Below are 26,099 nucleotides of genomic sequence, written 5' to 3' on the forward strand. Positions count from 1 at the left end.
AGTATGATTCTTTCTGCGTCAGTGGCCCACGATGTGCGCTATGCGATGGTTGTGTATTTTCTATCGCTATTTTAAAATGTCAAAAAAAACGTGAGATTTTCGACAATCACGTTATTCACGATTGAAAACTCCAAATGCAACGAATTGTATGATCCCAAGGTAAGACAAATGTCAACGTTTTAATAAAATTTTTGCAACACTTATATACTGTACTTTTCTATACTGTAAATCATTAATATGTCTGGCGCTTCTTTTCGGGAATTGTTATTTGAGATTTATTCCACGTTGGATGTTTATATGATGATATGAATGTTTAATTGATCTTTGTTATCAAAATGTTAATCAATATTTTATTATATTACACTATTTTGTTTTTGTTAATGATTTTGATAATATTAATTATCTATTTATTATATAAATAAATTAAATTTTTAATGAATTTTTAATTATATGTAATTTTAAAATACTTGAAATACTATAAAATATTTTAAATTATTATTTCTTATTAGTTTATTTTTTGTTATTGTTAATCTTATGCTAAAATAATTATTTTTATTTAATAAATATTTTACTTAATTTATAAATTTAATTTTTTTATTTTATTTAATTAAATAAATCAAATAAAATATATATATATATATATGTATATATTTAATAAGCAAATGAAATATTTAGATAGTAACACAAATATTAATTCGTGTAATGACAATGCTTATAATTATAATTTATCATAATTATTAAAATCATGATATGTTTTAATGTGAAAATTTTAACTGATATACATTATGTCTATCATATTATTAATTTATATCTATTATAGCATTAAAATAATAATTAATTATTAAGTAGTATAATATTATAATTATTAATATTAATTATATAGGACCAAAGATGTCAAAACGACTGAGCTTCTATGGTCTAGTAGGCCTGGCGTCCCTTTGCATCTTCTTCTTAGCATTTAATCAACGCTACAGCAGCTACCTTGAGCATCGACTTCAGCCGGTGATATCGGTCAGTAAAAAATCGGAGGTGGGGATTGCTCTAAATTGAGTCACGCCAAACACGCTCTTTCCGATGGTAAAGTCTAACTTTTGCACCTAACTTTTTTCCATTGTACACTAACAATGAACTGTCAAACCATTACAAACATTTACCAGATTTCTTTCTCCCTGTTTCCACCTTTTCCTATCCTTTCTTTAATTCAAACAACATTAGATATAGCAATTATTGAAGATCATTGGAAATATCCTGCTTAATTGATCACTGGGGTAATTTGATATTAATCTTATATAAAAAATATAATTATACAAAACAATTATACTTAACACATACACAGATTTTAAGTAATTAATAATGCTTCTTTTTTCTTGTGGTTTATTTTTGTTTTATATATTTTGCACAATTTAATATCTCTTTTTGCACTTTATTTTTTATAATATATATATATTATATTAATATATATAATTTTGCATCACCATATATTTTCAAAAATAATTTATTATCTACATAATGAAAGAGGGAGAAAGATATTATCCTGGTTATATCAGCAGCATTATTGTCTTCATAATATATTATATATTTTTATTAAATTATCAATATTTTCTTCAATTTAGGATGTGGAAATAACGCCACGTATCATCAAAATCCATGATCCAGCAACGGTAAGTAAAATGCATATGAAAATTATGTACTTTATACAATTTTATTCAATACAATAAATATAATTATATTACAATAAATACAATAAATATTACAAATTGATTTCTATAAATGAAAAAACATTTAACGAAAGATTTCAAAAATGGTAAATAAAACTATAAAATTTAAGATACATTCTTTTTTTTTTTATAATTATTATTATATTTGATATAGGTAAGTGAATATTTTTGTGAAAAATAATTTTTTCAATTATAATAAAAAAATTAATATGAATATATTTATATTTTGATATATTTTATTTATTATTTTTACTGTGATTTAAATATAAACAAATAAAATTAAATCTTATATATATAATATATATTAATATATATAAAATATATAATATATATTAATATATATTAAATATATATATTAATATATATTAATATATATTAAATATATATATTAATATATATTAAATATAATATATATATTATATGTGCTATTTATAGGCATACTTTAGGTCTATTGAAAATGTTACACTTTCTGAGATACAAGAAGTTGTTGATCAACAGAGAAAAGCAATCGAAAGAGAAATGGAAGGATATAAATATCCCAATGGAAAATATGAAGTTAATGTCAGGTATATTTCATAATTAAATTTCATAATTAAAACATAATATAAGTATAATATTAATAAGTATAAAATCACATAATAATTCTTATAGTAAATTGGAAGATTTAGTATTAGAAAAAGGAGGGAGACCTATGAGAAGTGTAATTTTGACAAGTTGGCGAAGTGGAAGTACATTTCTTGGGGATGTAGTTAATGCACATCCAGCAAATTTTTATCATTATGAACCTCTACTTGATTTTGGAATTGTACAAATTAGGGGGCCACCACTCGCCGATGAAGCACTTAGTAACCTTGAAGCGTTACTAAAGTGTGATTTTAATAATCTTGGTTGGTACATTTTCTAACACATGAACTCAGATAAAATGCATTTTTTCATTTTTTTTTTTTTTTTTTTTAATATTTTTTTCTCCAGATCGATATTTAGATTATGGCAAAACACATCCTTGGGTCTTCAATCATAACACGCATTTATGGAAACAATGTCAAATTCACAAAAAAATTTGTTGGGATCCACGATTTGTTTCTAAATTTTGTAAATTATTTCCCTTTCAGTCGATGAAAATAGTTCGTTTACGATTGCGTGCTGCAGAAAAACTGTTACAACAAGAAGAGTAAGGATAGTTTATTTTTCTTAATTAAATATTAAAATATATTATCTCTAAAAAAAAATTATCTTTTTTAGCTTAGGAATACGTTTAGTTCTATTAGTTCGTGATCCAAGAGGAATTTTGCAATCTAGAAAGCATCGAGAATGGTGTCCTACTAATCCAGATTGCTCAGATCCTACATTAGTATGTGCAGATATGGTTTCAGATTTTAGTACAGCTGTACAACTGATAAAAAAATATCCACATACCTTCAGGTACATGCTTTTCTCTTATAATCAATGACATGTGATATATATATTCCAAAAACAAATTTGTTTAATATAAAAATTTCGATTATTTAAATAATTTTAAAATAATTTATTTTTTTATTTAACAGGGTAGTTCGTTACGAAGACTTATCTGTAGATCCCTACAAACATGTGAAGGAACTATATAATTTCTATGGTTTAGATTTTCATATAAATGTAAAAAAATTTTTAGATACTCATACAAAAAATGACGTCGGTGGTGTTTCAAGCACTTTTCGAAATTCTAAAGTGGCACCCTTTCATTGGCGGACAGATCTTGATTTTGAAGAAGTTGATGAGATACAAAGAGTGTGTGCACCAGCTATGCGATTATGGGGATATGTTATGGCATCGAATTCTAGCCACCAAAAGGATTTCGATCCACTCACAAATTATCAATTGCAATTGTGATATGTGGCATAGTGTACGATAAATGTATAGTATCTGAATGTAACTATTACTGTGTAGAATGGTTATAATTATTAGCTTATCTGCACAGATATTGAGATTATCACAAGTGCCCTCATTCACATTGAAAAGGTGCTGATAGCTTGCTTAGACAAGCGCTTATGAATTCTTATGATCAATTCATTTTGCTAATCCATTTTGGATTGGTAAAAAAAGAAAAAAATAGCAAATTATTGAACTTCGTAAGACCAATGCTAAAATTCGTTCCTTAAAAAATTTATAAGAGATGCATAAGTGCTCTTCGAGCTTGTTGCATAATAAATAAAATCGATCTCGAACTATAGTCCAAAGTTTTATTAAGAGCAATTTTTAAGACTTTGGTATGCAACAAGGAAACATCCATATCAATGCAAATAATAAATATAATAATAAATTAATAATCTTTTTTAGAATTCAAGTTTAAATTAATATCGCGGTCTTAATATAATGAATATAACTAATGTAATGCATTAGAATTTTCCATTGAAATATTGAAAAAAACCATAAGATATCAAACATTTGCATAAGTGTTATTTTTTACAGACATTGAAACAAAATTGTATGTAATATATAATATTGTTTTACTATATAAATTTTTCAATTGTTTTAAAAGTATATATATAATACTTTTACTTGCAATATAAGTAAAATAAAAATGATCAATATTGTAATGTTTTTAATTCACAATTAATATTTTTTTTTTTATATATTGATTTTATTATTGTTTTCTAAAATGCGTGTAAAATAGAAATTTTTAAATTTGTAAGACAAGTTTGTAAAAAATTAAATATTGGTATATTCATTTTTTTTTATATTACCTCAAAAACATCTTTTTTTAAGAATAATTTCCAAAAAACTGGCCTTAAAATAAAAAATTTCATTTAAATGAAAAACAAATTTTTATTCGGACCATTTTTAAAATATATCAATTATTTTGTTATTTATATATTTTTTTACTCAATATAATTATAACTATAATAGTTATTCGCATGAATTTTTAATAAACATGTATATTGTAATTATATTTTTTTTCATATAATATTCCGTTTAAACAATTATTTGTTTACAAATTTATGAAAATAATTGCGTGTTAGTATTAGTTAAGTACAATGCTCAATATCACAATGAAATTAATTTGTATAATAATTATATATGCAATTAAATTTATTTCTATGCTAACAAAGTTTCTAATTTCTAATTTTACGGTACTGATCATTGAATGTATTACCTACTTTTTTACTTCTATTTTATTTTTTACTATAACTTTATTAGTATATAATAAAATTTACAACACTGGCATTATGTAATTTCAGTTTATTAATAAAACAATCTAGTCTAAATTATTTTTGTTTTATTTTACAAGATTATACATTTTTTATTATTTAAATTTAATTCTCAAAAATAAATTTTTGCTTAAAGTACGATTTATATGAATATTGAATATATTACAATTTTTATTTTTTCCTTTTAGTAGAAAGGCTTATTATTTTTGTATTTATTTAATAAAGTTTTTTTTAGAATAAAAAAATAATTCATTTAATTCTTTGAGAGTTTTTTATAGTTGTTTATTTCTTTATAATTATCATTGTTTTTACATATTGCAAGAAAAAAGCATATAATCAAGAAAAGCTCAATGCATAATTATATTATTAACAAAATAAAATAATAAAATATTTACTTAATATACAAATATAAAATTGAAATTCCTAAGTTATAAAATTGTATACTTTAAATTAATTATACAATAATTTTAAAAATAAATATGTATGGATTCCAAATGAAAAACAAATTTTTATTCTCTTCTATTTTATTCTGAAATAAAAATTAATATAAATTAGATTTTATACTAATAAATAATATAAAGCTTATGTACATTTTTAATTCAGTAAAAAAATTTATATCACTAAAGTCATAGCGTATATTGAAGACATCATTTTAACTATAATTGAACTTGATTTTTAATAGACTATTTAATACCTGTTTCTCATGGACATTTTCTTCTTGTATTTCCAGAAGTATATATGCAACATCTATGCATAAAAAAATAAAATTTTATTATTTATATTAATTTATGCTAATTATATAATTTGGTTTAAGAATTTAAGATCAGTGAGGGCAAGTTGTAATCATATTAATAATACTCATATTAGCGTATATTATAGTGTAACATCATAATTTCTACTAAAATATACTAATAAATATTTGGATTTTTTACTTACCATCAAGTAATAATGATGTTATAATTCACGATTTTGAGAAACTAACAAAATAAATATATTATTAATTCTTTAAATTAATAAGCAAATATTATATATTTTATATTTCAATTGAATTATAAAAGATTATAATCAGAAAAATAAATGACATCAAATCTATTCAGTCATATGCTTGTCAAATTAATCATCATAAAATAATTATTGTAATTTAAATATAAGTTACTAATAATAAAAATTATTTACTTTTCAATTTATTTAAAAAAAAGAAAGCTTCATGGTTCCACATTAAAGTTATTATTTATAAATATATTAAATTTTTTCTGTAAAAAAATATAATTTAAATTAGTTACATAATATATTATTATATTATTAAAATTGTCATAATATTAAAAATTATATCAGAAAAAATAAATATCACCATGTTTTTATGTAAGACAGGGATAACTTTTTAAATTATTCATCATAAAAACTTTTAACATTTTTTTATATATATAAAATAAAATTCTTAATATTACCTGTTTAAAATGTTTTCCTTCATTTATATTACATATCTTTTTTCATTCAATATTTATTTTACATTCTTTTTTATATTAAAATTAAATTATTTAACCATTTTCTTTTCTTGTTTCTGAAAATGAATATATATATATCATTATATATTTGTATTATATATAATATTAAAAATTATAAATTAAAAAATATAATTTATTCAGATTAACATTTTCTACATGATATTTCTGATTGACTGGGGAAGTGTTAATGTATTCATCATATTTACAAATATATATATATATATAAAAAAAAAAAAAAAAAAAAAGAAATTTAATTTATATTATATATTTCATTCTAAATTAAAAATTTATAAAACAATAAAAACTTACCAGATTTATTAAATAATTTTACTGCAATAAACCTTATGATTTCCATTCTTTCCTATTAGAATATAAAATGAAAAAATAGTTTACATATTGATTAATAAAATATATTTATATATAAAATTATTAGTTTTTATCAGAAAACTGAATCATTCATATAATATTCAGACTGGGGCAGTAACATGACATCATGAAAAAATGAATGAATGAATATTAAATTTTAGATTTGAAAAATTGAAAATGATAAATGAAATAAAATAAAAAAAATTTAAACAAAATATATTGGAAATTAAAAAAGCTAACACAAAACATAAAATTTATTTCGATAAAATTAAACTAAACATGATGAAATAATGATAGAAACAATACTTACCATAAAAATTGAAATAAATGATCTGCAAGAGGCCATCCAAAGCACGTTTTTAACTTTAACGATTTAAGCTAACTCTAGAAAAAAATAAATCAAATTCCGAATAATTGATATAACTAAATAACAAAAATCAATAAAATTCATTAATATATTCAGACTTGTATTTCTAAGTTATAATCAAGAAATACATCATACGAACGAGACTATTTATGTATCATCATATAAAACAAAAATTTAGAAAATATAGTGGCAAATTAAAGAAAATATAATGATAAATGATCTAATATGAATGTCAGTTGCATGAAAATAGTTTTTTTTTTTAATATTTTCAACGATGCATATGATAAATGTGGATTATATAAAATATAAAATACTCTTACCTTACCACCATCTTTGTAAAAACCCAAAATGAAAATGGAATTCCGCTTTGATGTATCTTATATAAAAGAAGATCCTGGTTTACTTATATTCAAGAATGACTTTTCATTATTCGTTACATCGAGTCCTGTCCTCTATAGGAATTATTCTAAACTAAAAAATGAATTTTTTAATTTATTTTGCTAATCTATTTTTTAGAAAGAAATAATAAATAAGATATAAATAAGATAAAAATCATATTATAATATTGATATACATACTTCTTAATAATTAAAAATAACTTTTTAATTAAACTTTACTTTGGAACATAGCAAATTTTAAGTACTTCTTTTATATTTTTTTAAATTTTAAGAAATAGAATATATAATTGTCATAACTATTGGAATTCATTGATTTAAAAATTATGCATATAAATTTCAGTTTTTAGCATATCTTATAATTTTAAAGTATTTTATGATTCTTGAATTATATTTTATAATTATATTTATTAAAATTTATAAAAAGATATTTAAAAAATTAAAAATTTTTAATGATCAAAAATAAAATATAATTTTAATCAACCAAAAATAAAAACATATCAAAAATTCTCTCTTTCTCTCTCTCTCTCTCTCTCTCTCTCTCTCTCTGTCTGCTGTATGTCTGTCTGTTTCTGTTTGATAAATGTGAAATATATAAATACTTCGTTTTACTATTTTATATGTTTATTAAATAAACAGAAAGTTTATCATATATGAATATATATTATATGATCATATATTATATATATCATATATGAAAGCATGATTTGAAAACATATAAAATATTTATAACTGTAATAATATACATGATATATTTAGTTTAAACCTACATTATAAAGTGAAATTGCGACGAAAGTTTTGTCCGTCAATGTATCAACGATATATTATATATATTAATTTATAATTTTAATTTTAAGAAATTTTCGAAATGAATGGATTATCAGAAGATGACTCTGATAGCAGTAATGAGTATCTGATTGATCCAAATAAAATTAATTTAAATTCCAATTTCTTCACAAAAAAGAAATCAAATGTTGGGACGATTGTAAATAAAGATGATACTGAAAATGAAAGTACTGATAACGAGGAACTTGAGAATATCACTCATTTAGATAATATTGAACTCTTCACTCAAGTTTTAAAAAATTTAGAAAATTCACAAAAACTTGAACTCAACAATAAAAACACAGAGAAAGAACAATCACATTTAGATTGTCTCACAAAAAAAAATGAAGAAGAGATACAAAAAGTAAAAGAAGTAAGAAATATCACATCATCAAATGAAATAAATGAACTTTTGCTTCAAGGTGAGAGTAATATAAGTTTATCCTGTAAAAATACCATTGAAAATATAACAAAAAATGAAGAAGATGCAGAATCTTCTAATGAATATACTATTCCAAAAGATGGTGTTAAGATTACTTTACCAAGCACTAATTTAATAATAAATAAAAGAAAGAAAGGTAAACAAGATTTGAAAACAATTTTGAGAAAACGATTAAAAGAAAGTCAGATATTGATAGAGAAAGTAGGATTGCTCTGTTGGTTAGCTTATGGATTTTATTTGAATCATCAGATAAATTTACCTGAAATAATGACTGGTGTATTATCATTAATTTCTGAATCTAATTATCCAAAAAATAGAATTGATCTATCGTACTTAGAAAAATTTACAAGATGGTTCAAACATATATTTACATTTGAATCTGTTGAAAGCAATGCTAATAAAAAAATTGATAAAGAAACTTTGTTAAAAATAGTGAAAGAAAAGAAAATTTCTAATTATAAAGAACTAGTTTTACTATACATTGCTACATTGAGAGCTTTAGGTTTAAATTGTAGATTAGTTATTTCTCTTTGTCCTCCCCATCGAATTTTTAGTAATAGCCCATTATTTAAATCTGATGTAAAAAATGAAGAAATAAAATCAAAAAATATATCTAATAAAATCAAGCAAGAAAATTCAAAGAAAAAGAAAGAAAAAAAGAAATCTCCTGAAAAAACAAATGTGATTCAAAATAGTCCTGAAGCAAAAAAAAATACTAATGCAGAATCTAGAAAAAGGGCAGCTGAGATTTTACATTCAAAATTGCAAAATAATAATAAAAAACCTAAATTCGATACCAATCAAGATTTCAAAATTGAAAAAAAATTAATTAAAAAATTAAATTCTAAAATCACAGAAAAGAAAAATGAATTAAAATCAGTTGAAAATGAAAAAAATATATCCAATTTAAGACAATTAAGATCTCGTAAAATTCATATTAATTCTAAAGAAAATGAAAAAGATAAAGAAATAAAATCTACAGATTTAATTTCAAAAACTGATGGCACAAAATCAAAATATTATATAAAAGAAAGTTCCACGGATTCTGAAACAGAATTTGAACCAAAAATAAAATGTATAACAAGAAAAGATTTAAATAATACTAAAGAAGAAGCATCACAAAGTTCTTTGAATATTAAAAAAAATAATAGAAAATTAGTATCTTCTGACAGTGAAGATGAAGAAATAAATAATACAAGAAATAGACAAGATATTTGGGTTGAAATATATTTAGATTCAGAAGAAAGTTGGATTTGTGTAAATGTAATGGATGAAAAAATTCATTGCATAAGTGAAATATATGTAAGTAATTTATTAACTCATATGCATATTTATAAATATATAATGATAATGGTAATATTTTATTTTAGAAAAAAACAACAAAGCCTGTATTATATGTAGTTGCATGGAACTCTGAAAATTTAATAAAAGATGTGTCTAGACGCTATTGTCCACATTGGCTTACAGTTACATATAAACAACGAGTTGATGAAAAATGGTGGCTTAAAACTTTGTCTTATTGGAAAGAAAAAGATACTGCTATTTCTAGAGCTGAAGATGAAATGCTATTACAAAAGTATTCAAAATTTATTAGAAATATTATATTCATTCTTTTATAATTTTCATTCCTGAAAAATTTCATTTATATTTCAGAGAATTAGAACAACCATTACCTAAAACAATTAGTGAATGCAAAGGCCATCCATTGTATGTCATTCAAAAACATTTACTTAAATTTGAAGCATTATATCCTCCTGATTGTGTACCTTTAGGATATACTTCTACAGGTTGTGCCATTTATTCTCGTCATTGTGTACATACTCTTTATTCAAGGGAAACTTGGTATAGAAAAGGCAGAGTTGTAAAAGCAGATCAAGAACCTTATAAAATAGTTACAGCTCGTCCAAAATATGATAAAGTAATAATTATTTTAATATTATTATTTATAAATATTTATTTCATAAAAAATAAAACATTTAATATTACTTAATTATAATAGCTTTCAGGAACAAAAATTAAAAATTCACCATTAGAATTATTTGGTAAATGGCAAACTATGGAATATGAACCTCCAGTAGCTAAGGATGGTATTGTTCCTCGAAATGAATATGGAAATGTAGATTTATTTCAGCCATCCATGCTTCCAAAAGGCACTGTTCACATAAATCGTAAGTTCTTAAAATTATATCATAAACCATAATAAATATAATAAAAGTTAAATAAAAGTTAAATTTGTCATAGTCAATATTAAATTTTTAAATAATGAAATTTATTTAAATCTAACTTATTGTATTATGCTAAATAAAACTAGAATTTATTTTCTAGAAAACGAAGTATTAAATAAAAAAATTCTATTCTTTTTTTCAATTTGTTTTTTATTATAGAATCATTCTTTTTTGTAGAATATCTGATTATACTATTAGTTACAAACTACTTGTAAAATAACTTATATATGATTCCTGTATCTTATGTAAAGATTAGAAATAAATAATATAAAAATTAAAATTATATATAATGTATAATAATAATATATAATATATGTAATGTATATTACAATTTAGTTCCAGGCTTATATCGAATCGCTCGAAAACTTAACATTGATTGTGCACCTGCTGTAGTAGGTTTTAATTTTGGATCTATGGGTGCAACACCTGCAATGGAAGGTTATATTGTTTGCATTGAATACGAAGATACATTGCGAGAAGCTTGGGAAGTTGAACAAGCTGAAGCAGTTAAACGAACCAAAGAAAAGAAAGACAAACGAGTTTATGGAAATTGGAAAAGATTAATTCAAGGTTTGTTTATAAGAGAACGACTAGCAGCAAAATATGAATTTTCAGAGGAAAAAAAATTAATAACTAATAAACAGACAAAACAAAAAGAAAATAGGCGTAAAGAAAATTAAATAATTAAATTCTCTTGAATAGTAAGAAAATCATTTAAACGTTCTTGAAAAATAAAATAATAAAAATAAGAATAAATAGAATATTAAGAATAGATAGTATGTAGAAAGACATTAAAATAATATCTCACTGTGATATTTTCTACTTCATTATTTCCATCAATTTTTGATCATCAACAATAAAGCATTATTATAATAAGCATTTCGCAATTGCCATTATTTTAATAAATCACTATGATAAAAGAAATAAAATTATTTTTATTTTTTATTTTATAATCAAAGAACTATTGTAATCGAATTATTAAAATTTTTTTCAATGAAAATAATATTAAACATGATATTAATCTGAATGAATTTAAATTATATAAATAGCACACAATGTATACCTATAAATGAATTACTACAAAAAAAAAATTGAAATTTTTTTTATATTTTTGTTTAATATTTTTTATAAATTCAAAAAATAAAATGAAACAATCTATTATTTATAAAATACTATTATTAAGTAAATTATTTATTTCGTATTATTTAGATTAAAAATATATTGGATTTGAGAAATTTTTTAATGATTATTATTAGGAAAACATTTTATTATTTATTTCTTATTATTTAGAGAATTTATTTACAATTTATTTCTATTGTTATAATCTTTTAAGTTAGGAGAATTATAAAAATTCTAAAAAATTATAATATAGTATATTATTAAAATTCATTATCAAAAGCAATGAATAAATGTATTTATTTTCTATTTTTCATAATATATATTATATGAATTATTCAAATACTATTTTTTTTATTTTTATGATATATATTGTATTATGATCATATATTATTTAGCAGTTAATATTAAAATTATGCAAGATATTTCTATTAAATATAGAAGCAACTATTCTTTAATTATATGTATAATAATATATACTATAATATATATTAATAATATACACAATATACTATGTATATTCATGTACTGTATTTTTAATATACTGTGTTTTATATACTCTACTAATGTATGTATTATATTTTTACATATTTTACTTTTTGCTTTAAAAACGGATATTATTTAATTTTACTACATATAAGAATATAAAAAATATATTTGTAAAAATATATTGTATATCTAAGAGTAGTATAGAAAGTACAAAAGTAGTATGATAACATTACATAAGCTATATATTAAGTTATATATAAGTATATATATATACATATATATAGCTATTATATCCATGGAACACCTTTGAAGAATCAATTTTAAAAGTTAAAACAAATATGAAAATTATACAAAAATGTTGATTAAAAAATTTATTAATTATTATAAATAAAATATATATTAGATGAAACAAGATTGTCTCACTGTATCTCATCATATTACTGTTTTTCCTCTTTATTACTCCTTGTATATCATCAAGTCTCTACACAGCCATTTTTTGTCCACTTCTGATAATGTATATGACAAATATATATATATATATATAAAATATTGTTTATCAAATAATAAAGAATTGAAACATTTAAAAAGAAATTCTTTAATAAAATTATTTCAAATTTTGTATATATTTAATATGGATCAAGAATATTATTCTACATTGTATAAATGGTAAATATATTTTTATAAAATCATAAAATTATAAAGAAAGTAAAGGTTATGTTTCGTAAATAATTATATTTTATATTTGTATTTATATTATATTATATTTTAATATATTCGAAATAAAAGTTAATATATTTATATTATATAATAAGTTAATATATTATAATCAATGTATATGTAATTTATTTAGTTTTTTAATTATTTAAATTTATATTTTAAGGTTTGAAAAATGTGGTGTAATATCAAATGTAAGAACGCATCTTCGTCAAAATTTAATAAATGCGTTAAAAAGTAAAGATATTTTTTTAAAAAGTGAAGGTCCCAAATCTGCAAAACAGTACGTTTATGATTTACTAATAGCAGAATATTTATTTAATCACAATTATGCATATACTCTATCAGTATTTGCTAGTGAAGCACCACTATTAATTAATTTTTCTAATAAGACAGTTCAAAGACCTGATAGCAGTGAAGAGGATAATAATGAAAAATTACAAAGTGATTATATATTACATGCTTTGGAAACATTAGGTATTAATCCTTGTGATTCTAAAGGGCAATATGTTATATCACATTATATAGAAAGTGATATGCCTCTTCTTTTATGTATATTAAAATGTATAACTATGTTTTCTTATAATATACATAATGATATACCAATAAAAGAAAAAATATCTCTTTGTAATGAGTCTACACAAACTGAATTTTCTTGGCAAGCTCATAGTTTATATATAGAAAAATTAATTGCATTAAAAAAAAAAATAAATGTGCATAAGCAAATGGTTAATAACAAGCTACGTGAAAAAGAAATGATATTAAAACAACAAACATTATTTATTGAGCAACAACTTGAAGCATTGAATACAAAATTACATCAAGTTCAAGTAATACTAATTTTTATTTCATAATTAAGTAAATGAAAATGAAACAATATCACTTTTTTTAATCAATAAATTTTTTAATTTTATAGAATGTCATGCATAATATGAATTTAAAAGAAAAATTATTGAAAGAAAAAAGACAAACTAATGAAAAACAAATTTTACAAAAAGAAATGGAATTAGCATTGAAAGAAAGATTATTGTTGCAAAAGACAGATAGGTATACATATATTTTATATTAAGTTTTTATAATAATTCTATAAATAGTTATATCTTTTTTTATATAGATTACAAAGAGAGCAAAATAACAAAAAAAAACTAGAACAAGATATGAAAAAAACGCATGAACAAAAAGGAGTACAGACAGAACTTCAAATTGAATCATTTAATCATTTTTTAAAAAACATGGAAGTACAAACGGATTTTGTAAACAATATGCAACAAGAACATAAAATTGAGATCCTTACTAAAGAAAAGGAAGAATTAAATGCCCTTATTCAGGATCAGCAATTAAAAATAGAGCAGATAACGCAACGGGCTCTTCAGTTGTCTCAACAAATAGAAGGAATACGTTCATTGAGAACAACTAATTTAGAAATTCCAACACAAACTGTTAATATAAATACAATTATTAGTGAAAGTAGTTCAACAGAGGACATTCTTCAAGATGCAAAGTTAAGACTTAAACGTCTAGAAGAAGAAAGTTTAAAAGCAGATCAATATTATTATAATTTTATCAATAATTCACCATAATATGAACTTTATGATAATAGATTTCTAATAGAAATAAAATAAAACAAACAATTAAAAAGAATATATAAATCTAATTTTTATAATATAATATTTATGTTCATATTTTTACATAAAAATAATTATGTATTAATTTTTATGAATGAATTGGGAATTAATGAAACAAATGCATTAATGAATTTTTATTGAGATCATTGATAATTCCTATTATAAATTATATAAAATTTTAATTTTATATATACAAATTTAAGACTGAATAGAACATGTACCAAAGTGCTTTTGTTACATAGTTTATTTTATAAAATTGGACGTTAATATAATATACAAATTATTCACTATCTTTTTTTCTTTATTATTTGAATTCTACCTTAATTACATGCAACACCAAACGTAGTATATAAAATGTTAAGTCAAATTTTGTCTATTGTTGTACATCATCTTCGTTTGGGATCCGAACTTCTTCTAGTACTCAGAATTAAGGATCATAAATAATATATTTAAAATAATCAAGAATAAAAGCTATTATTAATTTACAATCATGTTAATTACTATGTTAATTATTGTAATATTTTCTTAAATGCTTGTGTATTATAAAAGGATATTGTTTGTCCCGGCTTTCGCGCCCCTCTCGTTCATGAGTACGTTCCTTTGTGTAGGGTGACTTTTCCTGAAAATATATTCTTATATGAATCTTCTGAATGTCATGCTATCCTGCAATTGGCGTTTGGGTATTTGATAGTATCACCTAGTTTTTCTGGTCTTTGCTATTGTCTCCCATTTCGTCTTTTCAATGTACTCGAAGCGGACGTCTTTATCAACTAAGGGGTCAAGGAATAGTGTTAGAAAAATGATTAAAAAGTTAATTTATGGGTAGAATGTTTGGAACAAAATGTAAAATTAATGTTATGGGATTTATGAAACAAAAGTGTGTTTTTTTAAAATGTGTTGTTGAATATTTTTATTAATGGGATTATTACGCGATTTTTTTTTATTTTTTACGGGATATCTTTTTTATGGGAAAGACAAATAATGACATATTTATGAGAATTAATTTTTGATTGATGATTAAAATATATGTACCAGATATTTAAGACGACCATTCTAACAATACACAAATACCTTAGAAAATTTACTTAAATGTTATTCGAATAAAATATTCGAAATTATTCGATTGTATGTAAAATATTAATAAAGATATATAATATTTTATATCCTTAATATATACATAAAAAAATTTTAATTAAATTTACTAACCTTGTTGTAATGGTGTTTTTCTCTATGTTCGGGAATATCACCATTTTGATGTGTTCCTTTTGCTGAAAGCAATTTTTATTATTTATATAAAGAAAATAATTTAAAATATACTTTAAATTATTAGAAAAATTTCGTACCTTTTTCGTCATCTTTTCTTCTTTTTTGTTCTGTTGTAACCGCTGATTCGTCTGTTCTATCCTATGTTAACACAAAAAAAATGATATAAATCATATATATTAAAAAATGTTAAAATACATTAAATATTCGAAATATACCCTTTTCCGTGCGAATTTTTTTTCTCTACGCAACTCTTTCTGTTCATCCCTTATTTTGCCTTTACTGGAACGCTCCTTCTTATCAAGACTTCCTTCAGAACGTCTTCCTTCCTATTAAAATTAAAAATTGGATTTTATATATATATATACAGGAAAATTTATTTAAAAATTAAATAATTTTTACCTTTTGTACATTTTCAACTTTTCTTCTTTTGGCATCTGAAATTAGAGATTATTAGCTTTATAATGTAAAATAAATGTTTAATATATGGATTTTTTATTTTTCTTAATACTGTGTCGTTTCTTCGACACGATTTTAGTTTATCTAAAAAATACTAGAAAAATATTAAATTTTGCAATACCACAAAAATTACAGTTTCTTAATGCAAACCTCTATCTGATCCATCTTGTGTTGGTCCAGAACTAGCACTACTATTTGATACACTAGAAAGATCACGATCTAAATTATCTACACCACTGCTGTAATAATGTTCTTCCTGAAATTAAATTAATAATATAACAATTTATTTATTAAATATCTAAATAATATATAATAATTTGTATAATATATATAATTACTTTGTAATATTTTCGATCTTTTTTATCTATCGTATCGTCTTCTTTAATTTCATCTTTTTTTAAATGTTTATCTTTTCCTTCTGAATTTTCCTTACTTTCTTCTTTTTTTCTAACTTTTTCGGAACTGTCACTACATTTAATAAAAATTTAATAAAAATTTCTGATTATTTATTATATAAAAAATTAAATATATGTAACTTACTGATGCAACTGATTCGATGCACTCCGTTTTTCTCGTTGATCTTTACTTTCCTTTTCTATCCTGGTATCACCATTTGTAATTTCTTTACTCGATATTCCATCCCCAATTTTTTCCGAAGCATCACTATTTGAAGTGTCTTGTGTTTTTCCAGTCTATTAGTAAAATATAAAAATTGTTTTTCATGTAAAAAAAAAAAAAAAAAAAAAAAAAAAAAAAATAAAAAAATAAAAAAAATAAAAAAAAATAAAATGAAAAAAAATTCATTAAAACAAATAATATACCTTATCTCCCACATGATGAAAATCTGCTTCACGAATCATATTTGGAGTTTTAGCTTTTAATTGACCACTATACGATGTAGCAAGTACATGTAAGTCTTGACGTTGTCCACGTTCTTCCTCTCGTACTTTCTCTACTTTTCGTTCAAGAATTTGAGATAATTTAGCCAGAACAGGAAAATGTGGCAATATTTTTATTAGTATTATCAAAGAATTTCTTATTTGTACATAATCTTTAGAATCCAAACAAACTACAATCGCCTATAAAATTATATATTAATTTTATAATTGCACTTATATTTTAATTGAATCAATTTGAAATTAAAAAAAATTAATATAAAATTATTACCTTTGTAATTTTATAATGCCATTTGTGACACACATGCCTATAATTTTCAAACCCTACCATATCATTTGCTTCAGAAAATTGATTACTAACACGGAATTTTGTTACGAATCCCGGATAATTACTGCATTCCTAAATTGAAAATAAATATGAAAATAAATAAATATAAAAGTATTCTAACTTTATTTAATATTATAAAATAATATACCTTATCAAATATGGCTTTTTCAGAATGCCATCTCATTACTGTTTCGAGCATGGCGCATAAAAATCTTCCATAACGATTTGCTTCGTTTTCGGTACATGAGGTAACTGAATATGTTATATCACAGAAAAGCTGTAAGTTTAAAAATTATATGATAAATAGTATATTATTTAATGCATAATTTTTAATAACACACTTTTTATTACTTGTTACTTACTCTGTCGTAGCAAAGAAGAGTTGAAAAATTCGCAGTCTTTAAAGAATGTATAGTGTGAACAAATTTGGCGCAATACATGGCATCCACGGTTGTAAATGTACATCGAGGAAATAGACACAATTGTAAAAATTGCGTTATTGTTTCATTTTTTGCTGATTTTGCACTTCGTGATAAAAACCATGTATCTTTTTCTTGTCTAATATATTGATGATAACAACAAAATAGTATTATGAAAAAATATATGAAAAAAATATATGAATATTAAATTAATCAAATTTTACCTTAGATATGCAAATACTTTTTCTACATGCTCTTCCTGTTTTCTCCTTTCATCTTGTAGTTTTTCAATTAGAGTTGTATATCTTTCCTGTTCTTTCTTTCCCTTACTAACATTCTTAAAAAAAAAAAAAAAAAAAAGAAAAAGAAAAAGGAAAAAACAGAAAAAAGAAAAAAATATATTAGGATCAGCAATCTATAAAATTTTTGTTTTGTTTAATGAAAAATATTAATATACCACATCTTTGGAATCAGCACTTTGTGCTGCAAGTTGTTTCAATTTATTGATTTCCCTCTGATAACTCTCAATAGGAACATATAAATCATACATAGATAAGGACCAAAATGTTACAAGGAATTGTGGCGAGATATCTTCCCATACTTTAAGTGGATGCAAAGGTCTAACTGACTGAGCAACAGGTGCCATAACTGCTTGTGCAGCTTCTGCATATTTTGCTTGTTTCATAGTAGTCGACATTTTTTTATAATTTGGGTCAGCTTTACGTAAAATGTCATATTTAATCTAAAAATAACAAATAAAGTTAATTGTAAATTATCTATTCTATAATTACAATTATTTTTCCGATTACTTAGAGTTGAATTCATCAAAATTGAAATTTAAAAATAAATGCTTACATTAATTGCATGTGCAAACATTGGTCTTGCAAGAAAAAATGCTACATCAGAATGTATATGATTGTCTTGAAGCATTGAATGTATGGAAGGTAGTCTTTCCACATATTCGTCTACCGTCATAGTAGATCCCAAAAAAGTACCGAATTGAACTAATGTATCTTGACATTGATCATACAATTTTCCTAAGATTTTATATCAAATTAAATTTTAATAAATTTTTATTTGAGATATTAACAAATTAAAAACATTTTAAAAATCACTATAAAATATTTACCAACAAGTTTAAGATGAGATTTATCAGTTTCTCTATACACAACACAATGTTTTTGCTGTGCCATTAAAAGGCACAATGCTACAGCGAGATCATGTTCAGCAAGAGCTTCTTTTAATCGTTGCGATGATTTTTTTGTATTGCGTACTTGACTAAAATAACCAGCCTGAAATTTTTTTATAAATTTTATTTTTAAAAAATATCACAAAATGTATAATTTAAAAATTAAAGAAATTTTTTTTATAAAATAATTCTTTTTTATAAAATAATTTGTGTACATATTAATAAATGCATTAGATAAAATTACCTCATTTTTTAATAAATCTCCTCCTGCCATAGCATCTAATTGATCTGATGTCATTTCTTCAGCAGCTTCAATACCCGCCATTTTTTGTACTATTTCTTTCAGAATTAATAAATCTAAACTGAAAATAAAAATACGTAATAAAATGATTTTTTATTTCAAATTTATTACTTGTATTGTACAATATTTATAAATATTTATACATATTATACGAAATTTATAGAAATACTTTTTAAATGAAAATGATAATCTTTTTAAATCATATTAAAAATAAAAATTAATATAAAATATATAAAAAATGAAAAATTAAAATCATATCACCTAATTCCAATATAAGTTTTCCATATAATACAATATATTATATTATAATAAATGAACTTATATATCTAAAAATTATTAAATAATTTTTTTTTTAAATTCTTAAAATTATTGTAATAAGATCTAAATTTTATTTTTGTGCTTTAACAAATTTAATGTTATTTTTTTAAATGTGTGATATTTGTACAATATTATAGTTTAATTTAATTTGTTCTATTCTTTTTTTTAAACATCTAGTATTATATTTTGTAATAAACATTTCCACTGTTTCCTTATTTGAAATTATTGTAAAGAATTCTTGTTTCATACTTTTTATTGCAGAGATTCATACATTTGATTAGCCTTTATCACCTTTTATTTTCTTTCTGTTTCCTTTTAAATTTATTTTCCGAAACCTTGTGTCCATTAATTAAAATTTTAATCTTTTTCTTTTACAAATATTTTAATATCTAAAACGAAAAAATAAAATTAGAAATATTAAAACACATTTCCAATATAAATTTTGTTAATAATAAAATTTTTTAAGTAAATAATGGAATAAATTTTTTAATGGATATTCAATATTTACCTTGTCCTTCTAAGCCTTCACTGCACTGGTGACAATATTTCACCATTATATTATATAAAATTATATTTTTTTAAAAATCTGACTTTAATTTTTAATTCTTGTTACTTTTCTTCTATTTGAATTATTTTTTTATTGAATATTTTTTTAAAATATTACTATTCCATAATAGTTGATATTTTATAATTATTGATAATTTTACAATATTGATAATTTTACAAAACAGGTTTTTTTTTTATTAGTAATTCAATTTTAATTAATGAATATGTATAATTCAAATACAAATACTTCTTTTATTATTTGATATTTGTTTATTTTTGTTTCCAAATAATAATATTCAATATTAATTTAAATATTTTTGCTTTTTTTTTTGCTTTGTATTTTTATTATATTTTTTGCTTATATTTCAACTTTTTCTTTATATATAAAATATATGAAATATATATCAAATAAGAAATCATTAAAAAAAAAAAAGTTACGTCTTGATATCCTAAAATATTAAATTTAATTTCATAAAAATAATGATAATAATTTCATTAATCCAGAAACACAAAAAAATCCATAAAATTTGTTCCATGTTACCAAATTTATATTCATCTTCTTTGAATTTTTATCAAATTTCAAGTATTCAATATATAAAAACAAAAATATATTCAATGTATATATATATATATATTAATATTATATATATATATATATATATAACATAATATAATATAATATAATATAACATAATTATAATCAAAAATATTATTTAAAAGAAGCATATTTGCCACATATTTTGAATTATCATTGGCAAAATTCCTTTGTAATGAAAAGTTTGTAAGTTTTATGTATTCAACATTAGATGTGTTCCTTAGCTATTACAGCAGAATATTTGTATTGCTTGTATTACAGCAGTATGTATGTTCACTGCAATTAAAAAGTCTTCATAGTACATTTGTTATATAATTCAATTTTTTTCATGTATTCATAAATAAAAATTATTTTGAAATTACAAAAATACAGTGGATTAAAATATGGATCTCATTATTTATTTTACTATTTTCTTTTTTAATATCTTCTTTACTATGTTAAATACTGTATCTAATTAATCACACATATTATAATAACATTCATAGTATTCTGTATATTTATGAAAGATCTCTAGCTAAGAAAATGTTGGTGATATTATTTGTCTAGATGTATAGCTCTTAAGAAGAAGTAATATAAAAGTGAAAATGATATAAATGTATTTAAATAAATTAAGTATATTAAATATATCAAGTTTTAAAATATAATATATATTGAACAAAGATTTCCTGTTATTATTGGAAAAACTTGTATAATTAATGACTTACATTAAAATTATCAATAAAAAATATAATTATATAATACTATTTTTTTTTACGTAGCACATTAAAAGAAAAAAATTTTTTTTAAAGAATAAATAATTATTTTTAATTAATTAAGATTACGAAAAATCGAGCAGAAAGAAATTAAAAATATCATATAAATGATAATTATTATTTTCTTTGCTTTAAAATTATACATTAGGTTAAGAATTTTTAAATTTCTTTACATTATATATTCAATTATATAATATTCAATAGACCATTATATAATAAAAATAAATTAAAAATTATGTAAAATTAATGAAGAATAATTATAATATATAATAAAATAAAATAATATATAATAAAAAAATTTAATTTTTTATATACATTGTACCTTTTTTGTGCTTTAAGTTGATTAGCTACATACTGTAGCAAACCAGTAAGTTCAATATTATATTTTTTAAATATGGCTCCACAAAATGAAGCGAGAGACTGAAGCCAAAGAGATATGCTGGTACCATCATGTTTAAATCTGTCTCTATCAGCACCAGCTAAAGCTTCCACTAGACAGTAACCAAGTACATCATAAGAAATATTAGTCAAATATTTTAAAGAATCTACAACAGGTCCTATAATAGTAAAATAATTATTAATTTCATAAATCTTGAAATCCATAAATATGCAAAATTATTTGTATTTTTTATTTACCTATAAGATTATCATACAATTGGATTTGTATAAGAACGTAATCGAACAATACACCAGGTGAAGAATGTGTAAGTTTGCCTATTGATCTTCCTACGGGTTTTATGGTTTCCTTGCTTACTCTTTTCATAATGGATTTAATTTTCTTTTGTGCATCTGCTCTTTTTCTTAAAAGTGCAGCATGCTGCAAAGGTGTATCATTTTTCCATCGGGCATATAAACAATATCGATTTTGATATGGATAATATTTTAATATGTTCCATAATTCTTCCGCAACGCAACAGTTGCAATCCATAAAAGATAGAGAAGGCAATAATGCCACATCAAGAATAGTCAATACATCGTAATATAAATTATTATTTTTATCAATTGGTAGCTTATTTGAATCTAATGCACATTGTTTTATAGCTGTGTGACATAATCTCATGATTTTATACATTAAAACAGGATCATGATGCAAATTAGGACCCAAGACTATAAGCATTGGTAATAACTGATCATGAAGTTCTTCAAGATTTTCAATGGGCTTTGGAGCAAGAAAACTCTTTAATTGTGGAATTCTTCTACCTTGTAATTTTGGTGATATTATACAATATCTGAAACATGATGGATTAGTATCAGAACTTAATAATAATATACTTAAATTATATTCATTTATTTAAATTTTATATTACATAAAATGTCTTTTTATTTACTTGCGATAAACAGGTTCAATAAGAGATTGAATCATTCTACATAATGCTAATGCAATAGGGCGTTGATCGGTGAGACTGTGTTCTGGTAATCGATTAAATAAGTTTTGTGCTACTTCCCATGCTCCTATTTCTAGAAGTGCTTCACATAATCCGAATTTTTGATTACTTGTATATTTATCCTTTTAAGAAATAATGATATAAGTAAAATCTTTATCAATAATAAAAATAATTGAGATAAAATTACACTTATTTAGATACTTGTGAATTTTCTTTTTCTTCTGGTACATCTTCTTTATCCTTTGTAGAAATTACACTTAATTTACGAACATATTCTTTTGCCTGTTTCATTGCTTGTTCATGCTCTTTGATAATAGTTTTATCATCTGGCACTAACCATGGCAATATGTCATCTAACTTAATAACACCATGTTGCAACATAAGTGCAGTGACTTTTTGCAATGAAAATGGAGTAGCATTGACAGTTGAACAATATTTAAATCCTAAAACTTCACAGAGTACCTGCTGATCACTCATGTATGAACGAATTAAAGGAATAAAAAGTGCATCATCTTGAGGTCGATTCTCAAAAGTTTCTAATAAAATATCAAGTACCCTATTAGGGTCAAGATTAAAATATCCTAGAAAAATGATATATATCCATCTCTATTAATGCTATTAATTTATAAAATTCATAAATAGAATATCAAAATATAGTAATTTACCAATAAGAGACTTAACAATTTCCAATATTGATGCTACTTCACTTTCTGGACGTTCTTGGTTTAACTCCACTATAAGTTTAGAATATCCTTCACTTTCTTCTCGAAATAAATTAAATTTCCGTTGTTTATAACTGTAAATAAATGTTGTATATAGATTTTGCATTCAAACCCATATATTAGATATTTAAACAAATATACATACTACAATTTCGTTTTCACTTTAATAAATTTAATTTGAAAATTCTTGTTTTTTAATGTTCCTACATCTTGCAATGTATCAATTTCTAAACGTTCCTTCAATATTCTATCTGTGAGAAACTATATAAAAAGTAATGACATAAATTAATTATGCCATTAAAAATATTTTAATAAGTGGCAAGTAATTTAATCATTTTTATTATTTTATAAAATGATACCTTTTCTGATTCTTTTACAAGATAATAAAAATTATTCCTTTCTTCATTATGTGCCTCTGCATCTATTAATGTGAATATATCCACTATTGCAGATGGTATTGCTCCATCAATATTCTGTAGATAAATAAATTGTAAATCATAATAATTTTTATTTAAAAAGAGTTATTATTTGACAAAGAATCATAAATAATATATAAAAATTAAAAATATAAATATATAAATTATTATTATTTAATATTATTTCTGACTATCTTACCGTAAGTTCACCTAACGTCTGAACAACATTGTCCCTTTTTATGTTCCCACGGATTCCATTTGATATTAATTCGTACAATCCTCTTCTCCATTCTAAAAATAAAAATAATACCATATAAAAATATTAAAAATATAAAAAATAATGTAATAAATTGTAAAATAATTATTTTATATTATATAATAAAAATGAAATAATATTTTATAGTTCTTGATTTATATATAAAAAAATCTAAATATTAAAATATTAAGAAGAATAAGATATAAGATATTAAAAAGAAATAATATAAAAAAAACAGAAGGATTTTTTCTCAATTTATTTTTCTATTATAAATGATTAATTCGAAATAGTTACAAATTATATTTTATAGAAATATAAATAAATTTTTTATGATAAAATATATAAATAAAAAGATATTCAAAAATATTGATATTTAAGTATATTTTAAAAATATTTAACATTTAAAAATATTTTTAAAATAATAAACATGAATTAAAACATTTCTTATTTGATGTGATTTACTTTATAAAAAAAAAAAATATTAATAAAATAAATATAAAAATAATAAATTTTAACGTGCGCAAAGTTGTACCTGAGTTAAAAGGTAGCTCAAGCTGTTAGAATAAGCTGAAAAACATAGAACCTCACCTGCAGTGTTGCCTTCCTTAAATTTGTGCTTGATTAACTTGAGGCTGCAAACAGTTGTTAATTGACAATTAACTCTTCAGAAGAGCGAGAAACAGGAGAGATAAGTTGCAACCATCAATTGCACAGAGTATGCAGTATCAATTCAATATTAATCGAACGCACTTCGGACGTTAACGCGTTAACCACTTACAAATCGTTTTTTCCATGTTTATCCCATGCTTTCCATATTTCTGAATTCCACACTTTACCAGCCATTTTAATTCCATGAAAAGCTTTTTATGATTAAAAACAATTGTATCAACACCACAGGTTAATAGACTCCATTTTCCACCATTGCAAGCGTCCTCGAAGCTATCGTGGCGCGATCTTTCTTATGCCACATATTACATATCTAGTATAAGATCTTTATTGTTAAAAATTTTTACTACGTAATTAATTATTAATACAATTATTAGTTGTAAAAACATCGTATATTTACGGAAATATTTAATTAATACAGAAATATATTAATAAATTTGAATAAAAAATTTTTTAAAAAATTGTTTACATAAAATTAATAAAGTATTGTATATTTTTCACTTATAAAATTATGTTGTATGTATTATGATAATATATATAGAATACAAATATAATTAGAATAGAATATTGATTTTTACTGTATATAAAGATTAAATTTATATTTTATGTAACATGA

The 26,099-nt window shown here is 22.1% G+C and overlaps 4 protein-coding genes and 1 long non-coding RNA gene across 8 annotated transcripts; 3 read left to right on the forward strand and 2 right to left on the reverse strand.

Moving 5' to 3' along the window:
- Positions 1 to 4,960, forward strand: LOC100871652 (carbohydrate sulfotransferase 1). 2 transcript variants are annotated; one of them, XM_003694035.4, is made up of 8 exons: positions 1 to 159; positions 884 to 1,011; positions 1,614 to 1,661; positions 2,154 to 2,284; positions 2,370 to 2,605; positions 2,691 to 2,889; positions 2,961 to 3,140; positions 3,263 to 4,960. In XM_003694035.4, exons 2-8 carry the CDS (start codon positions 892 to 894, stop codon positions 3,582 to 3,584), a joined length of 1,236 nt encoding a protein of 411 aa, XP_003694083.1. In that variant the 5' UTR covers positions 1 to 159; positions 884 to 891; the 3' UTR covers positions 3,585 to 4,960. The 2 variants fall into 2 exon arrangements, with proteins under 2 accessions (XP_003694083.1, XP_012342738.1); XM_012487284.3 differs by having other exon boundaries at positions 6 to 159; positions 884 to 1,077.
- A 200-nt stretch (positions 4,961 to 5,160) lies between these two features.
- Positions 5,161 to 8,791, reverse strand: LOC147657937 (uncharacterized). Of its 2 annotated transcripts, none has more exons than XR_015291608.1 (9): positions 8,307 to 8,791; positions 7,462 to 7,612; positions 7,085 to 7,158; positions 6,718 to 6,769; positions 6,352 to 6,464; positions 6,080 to 6,156; positions 5,840 to 5,880; positions 5,598 to 5,650; positions 5,161 to 5,432 (listed from the first exon to the last, which is right to left on the reverse strand). It is a non-coding gene; the product is annotated as an uncharacterized LOC147657937 (long non-coding RNA). The 2 variants fall into 2 exon arrangements; XR_015291607.1 differs by having other exon boundaries at positions 7,720 to 8,316.
- On the forward strand, positions 8,405 to 13,042 carry Xpc (DNA repair protein complementing XP-C cells homolog). The gene is made up of 5 exons (XM_012487282.3): positions 8,405 to 10,105; positions 10,174 to 10,379; positions 10,457 to 10,721; positions 10,803 to 10,971; positions 11,365 to 13,042. Exons 1-5 carry the CDS (start codon positions 8,405 to 8,407, stop codon positions 11,706 to 11,708), a joined length of 2,685 nt encoding a protein of 894 aa, XP_012342736.2. The 3' UTR covers positions 11,709 to 13,042.
- On the forward strand, positions 12,947 to 15,262 carry LOC100866809 (uncharacterized). Its single transcript, XM_012487283.3, has 4 exons — positions 12,947 to 13,299; positions 13,514 to 14,177; positions 14,264 to 14,394; positions 14,462 to 15,262. Exons 1-4 carry the CDS (start codon positions 13,037 to 13,039, stop codon positions 14,925 to 14,927), a joined length of 1,524 nt encoding a protein of 507 aa, XP_012342737.2. The 5' UTR covers positions 12,947 to 13,036; the 3' UTR covers positions 14,928 to 15,262.
- tho2 (THO complex subunit 2-like protein) lies at positions 15,092 to 25,764 on the reverse strand. Of its 2 annotated transcripts, XR_001112193.3 has the most exons (29): positions 25,596 to 25,764; positions 25,406 to 25,449; positions 24,761 to 24,852; positions 24,505 to 24,618; positions 24,291 to 24,406; positions 24,089 to 24,219; positions 23,625 to 24,004; positions 23,367 to 23,545; positions 22,675 to 23,267; positions 22,361 to 22,595; positions 19,771 to 19,888; positions 19,467 to 19,629; positions 19,193 to 19,374; positions 18,795 to 19,079; positions 18,562 to 18,674; positions 18,281 to 18,476; positions 18,067 to 18,195; positions 17,862 to 17,990; positions 17,516 to 17,773; positions 17,235 to 17,386; positions 17,033 to 17,162; positions 16,845 to 16,950; positions 16,638 to 16,672; positions 16,454 to 16,564; positions 16,316 to 16,376; positions 16,179 to 16,240; positions 15,670 to 15,742; positions 15,527 to 15,591; positions 15,253 to 15,389 (listed from the first exon to the last, which is right to left on the reverse strand). XR_001112193.3 is itself a non-coding variant. In XM_012487280.3 (28 exons), the coding sequence occupies exons 1-28, from the start codon at positions 25,658 to 25,660 to the stop codon at positions 15,359 to 15,361; spliced, it is 4,275 nt and encodes a 1,424-aa protein (XP_012342734.2). In that variant the 5' UTR covers positions 25,661 to 25,763; the 3' UTR covers positions 15,092 to 15,358. The 2 variants fall into 2 exon arrangements, 1 of the variants encoding a protein (XP_012342734.2); XM_012487280.3 differs by lacking the exon at positions 15,670 to 15,742 and having other exon boundaries at positions 15,092 to 15,389; positions 25,596 to 25,763.
- Between the last annotated feature and the right edge of the window lie 335 nt (positions 25,765 to 26,099).

The sequence above is a fragment of the Apis florea genome, unplaced genomic scaffold (assembly GCF_048593485.1).
Source record: "Apis florea isolate Af1SG1 unplaced genomic scaffold, ASM4859348v1 contig_2492_pilon, whole genome shotgun sequence".
NCBI lineage: Eukaryota > Metazoa > Arthropoda > Insecta > Hymenoptera > Apidae > Apis > Apis florea.

Excerpts from the sequence above, each read along its gene's own strand:
- tho2 (XM_012487280.3), bottom strand. The coding sequence starts at position 25,660 with ATGGCTGGTAAAGTGTGGAATTCAGAAATATGGAAAGCATGGGATAAA. Across the intron at positions 24,220-24,290 it reads AAAGTGAAAACGAAATTGTA|TTATAAACAACGGAAATTTA; the intron begins GTATGTATATTT and ends ATTTATTTACAG. Across the intron at positions 16,673-16,844 it reads ACAAGATGGATCAGATAGAG|ATGCCAAAAGAAGAAAAGTT; the intron begins GTTTGCATTAAG and ends CTCTAATTTCAG.
- LOC100866809 (XM_012487283.3), top strand. The coding sequence starts at position 13,037 with ATGAAACAAGATTGTCTCACTGTATCTCATCATATTACTGTTTTTCCT. Across the intron at positions 13,300-13,513 it reads TATTCTACATTGTATAAATG|GTTTGAAAAATGTGGTGTAA; the intron begins GTAAATATATTT and ends TTATATTTTAAG. Across the intron at positions 14,178-14,263 it reads CAAAATTACATCAAGTTCAA|AATGTCATGCATAATATGAA; the intron begins GTAATACTAATT and ends TTAATTTTATAG.
- Xpc (XM_012487282.3), top strand. The coding sequence starts at position 8,405 with ATGAATGGATTATCAGAAGATGACTCTGATAGCAGTAATGAGTATCTG. Across the intron at positions 10,106-10,173 it reads ATTGCATAAGTGAAATATAT|AAAAAAACAACAAAGCCTGT; the intron begins GTAAGTAATTTA and ends ATTTTATTTTAG. Across the intron at positions 10,722-10,802 it reads CTCGTCCAAAATATGATAAA|CTTTCAGGAACAAAAATTAA; the intron begins GTAATAATTATT and ends TAATTATAATAG.
- LOC100871652 (XM_003694035.4), top strand. The coding sequence starts at position 892 with ATGTCAAAACGACTGAGCTTCTATGGTCTAGTAGGCCTGGCGTCCCTT. Across the intron at positions 1,012-1,613 it reads GACTTCAGCCGGTGATATCG|GATGTGGAAATAACGCCACG; the intron begins GTCAGTAAAAAA and ends TCTTCAATTTAG. Across the intron at positions 2,890-2,960 it reads AAACTGTTACAACAAGAAGA|CTTAGGAATACGTTTAGTTC; the intron begins GTAAGGATAGTT and ends TATCTTTTTTAG.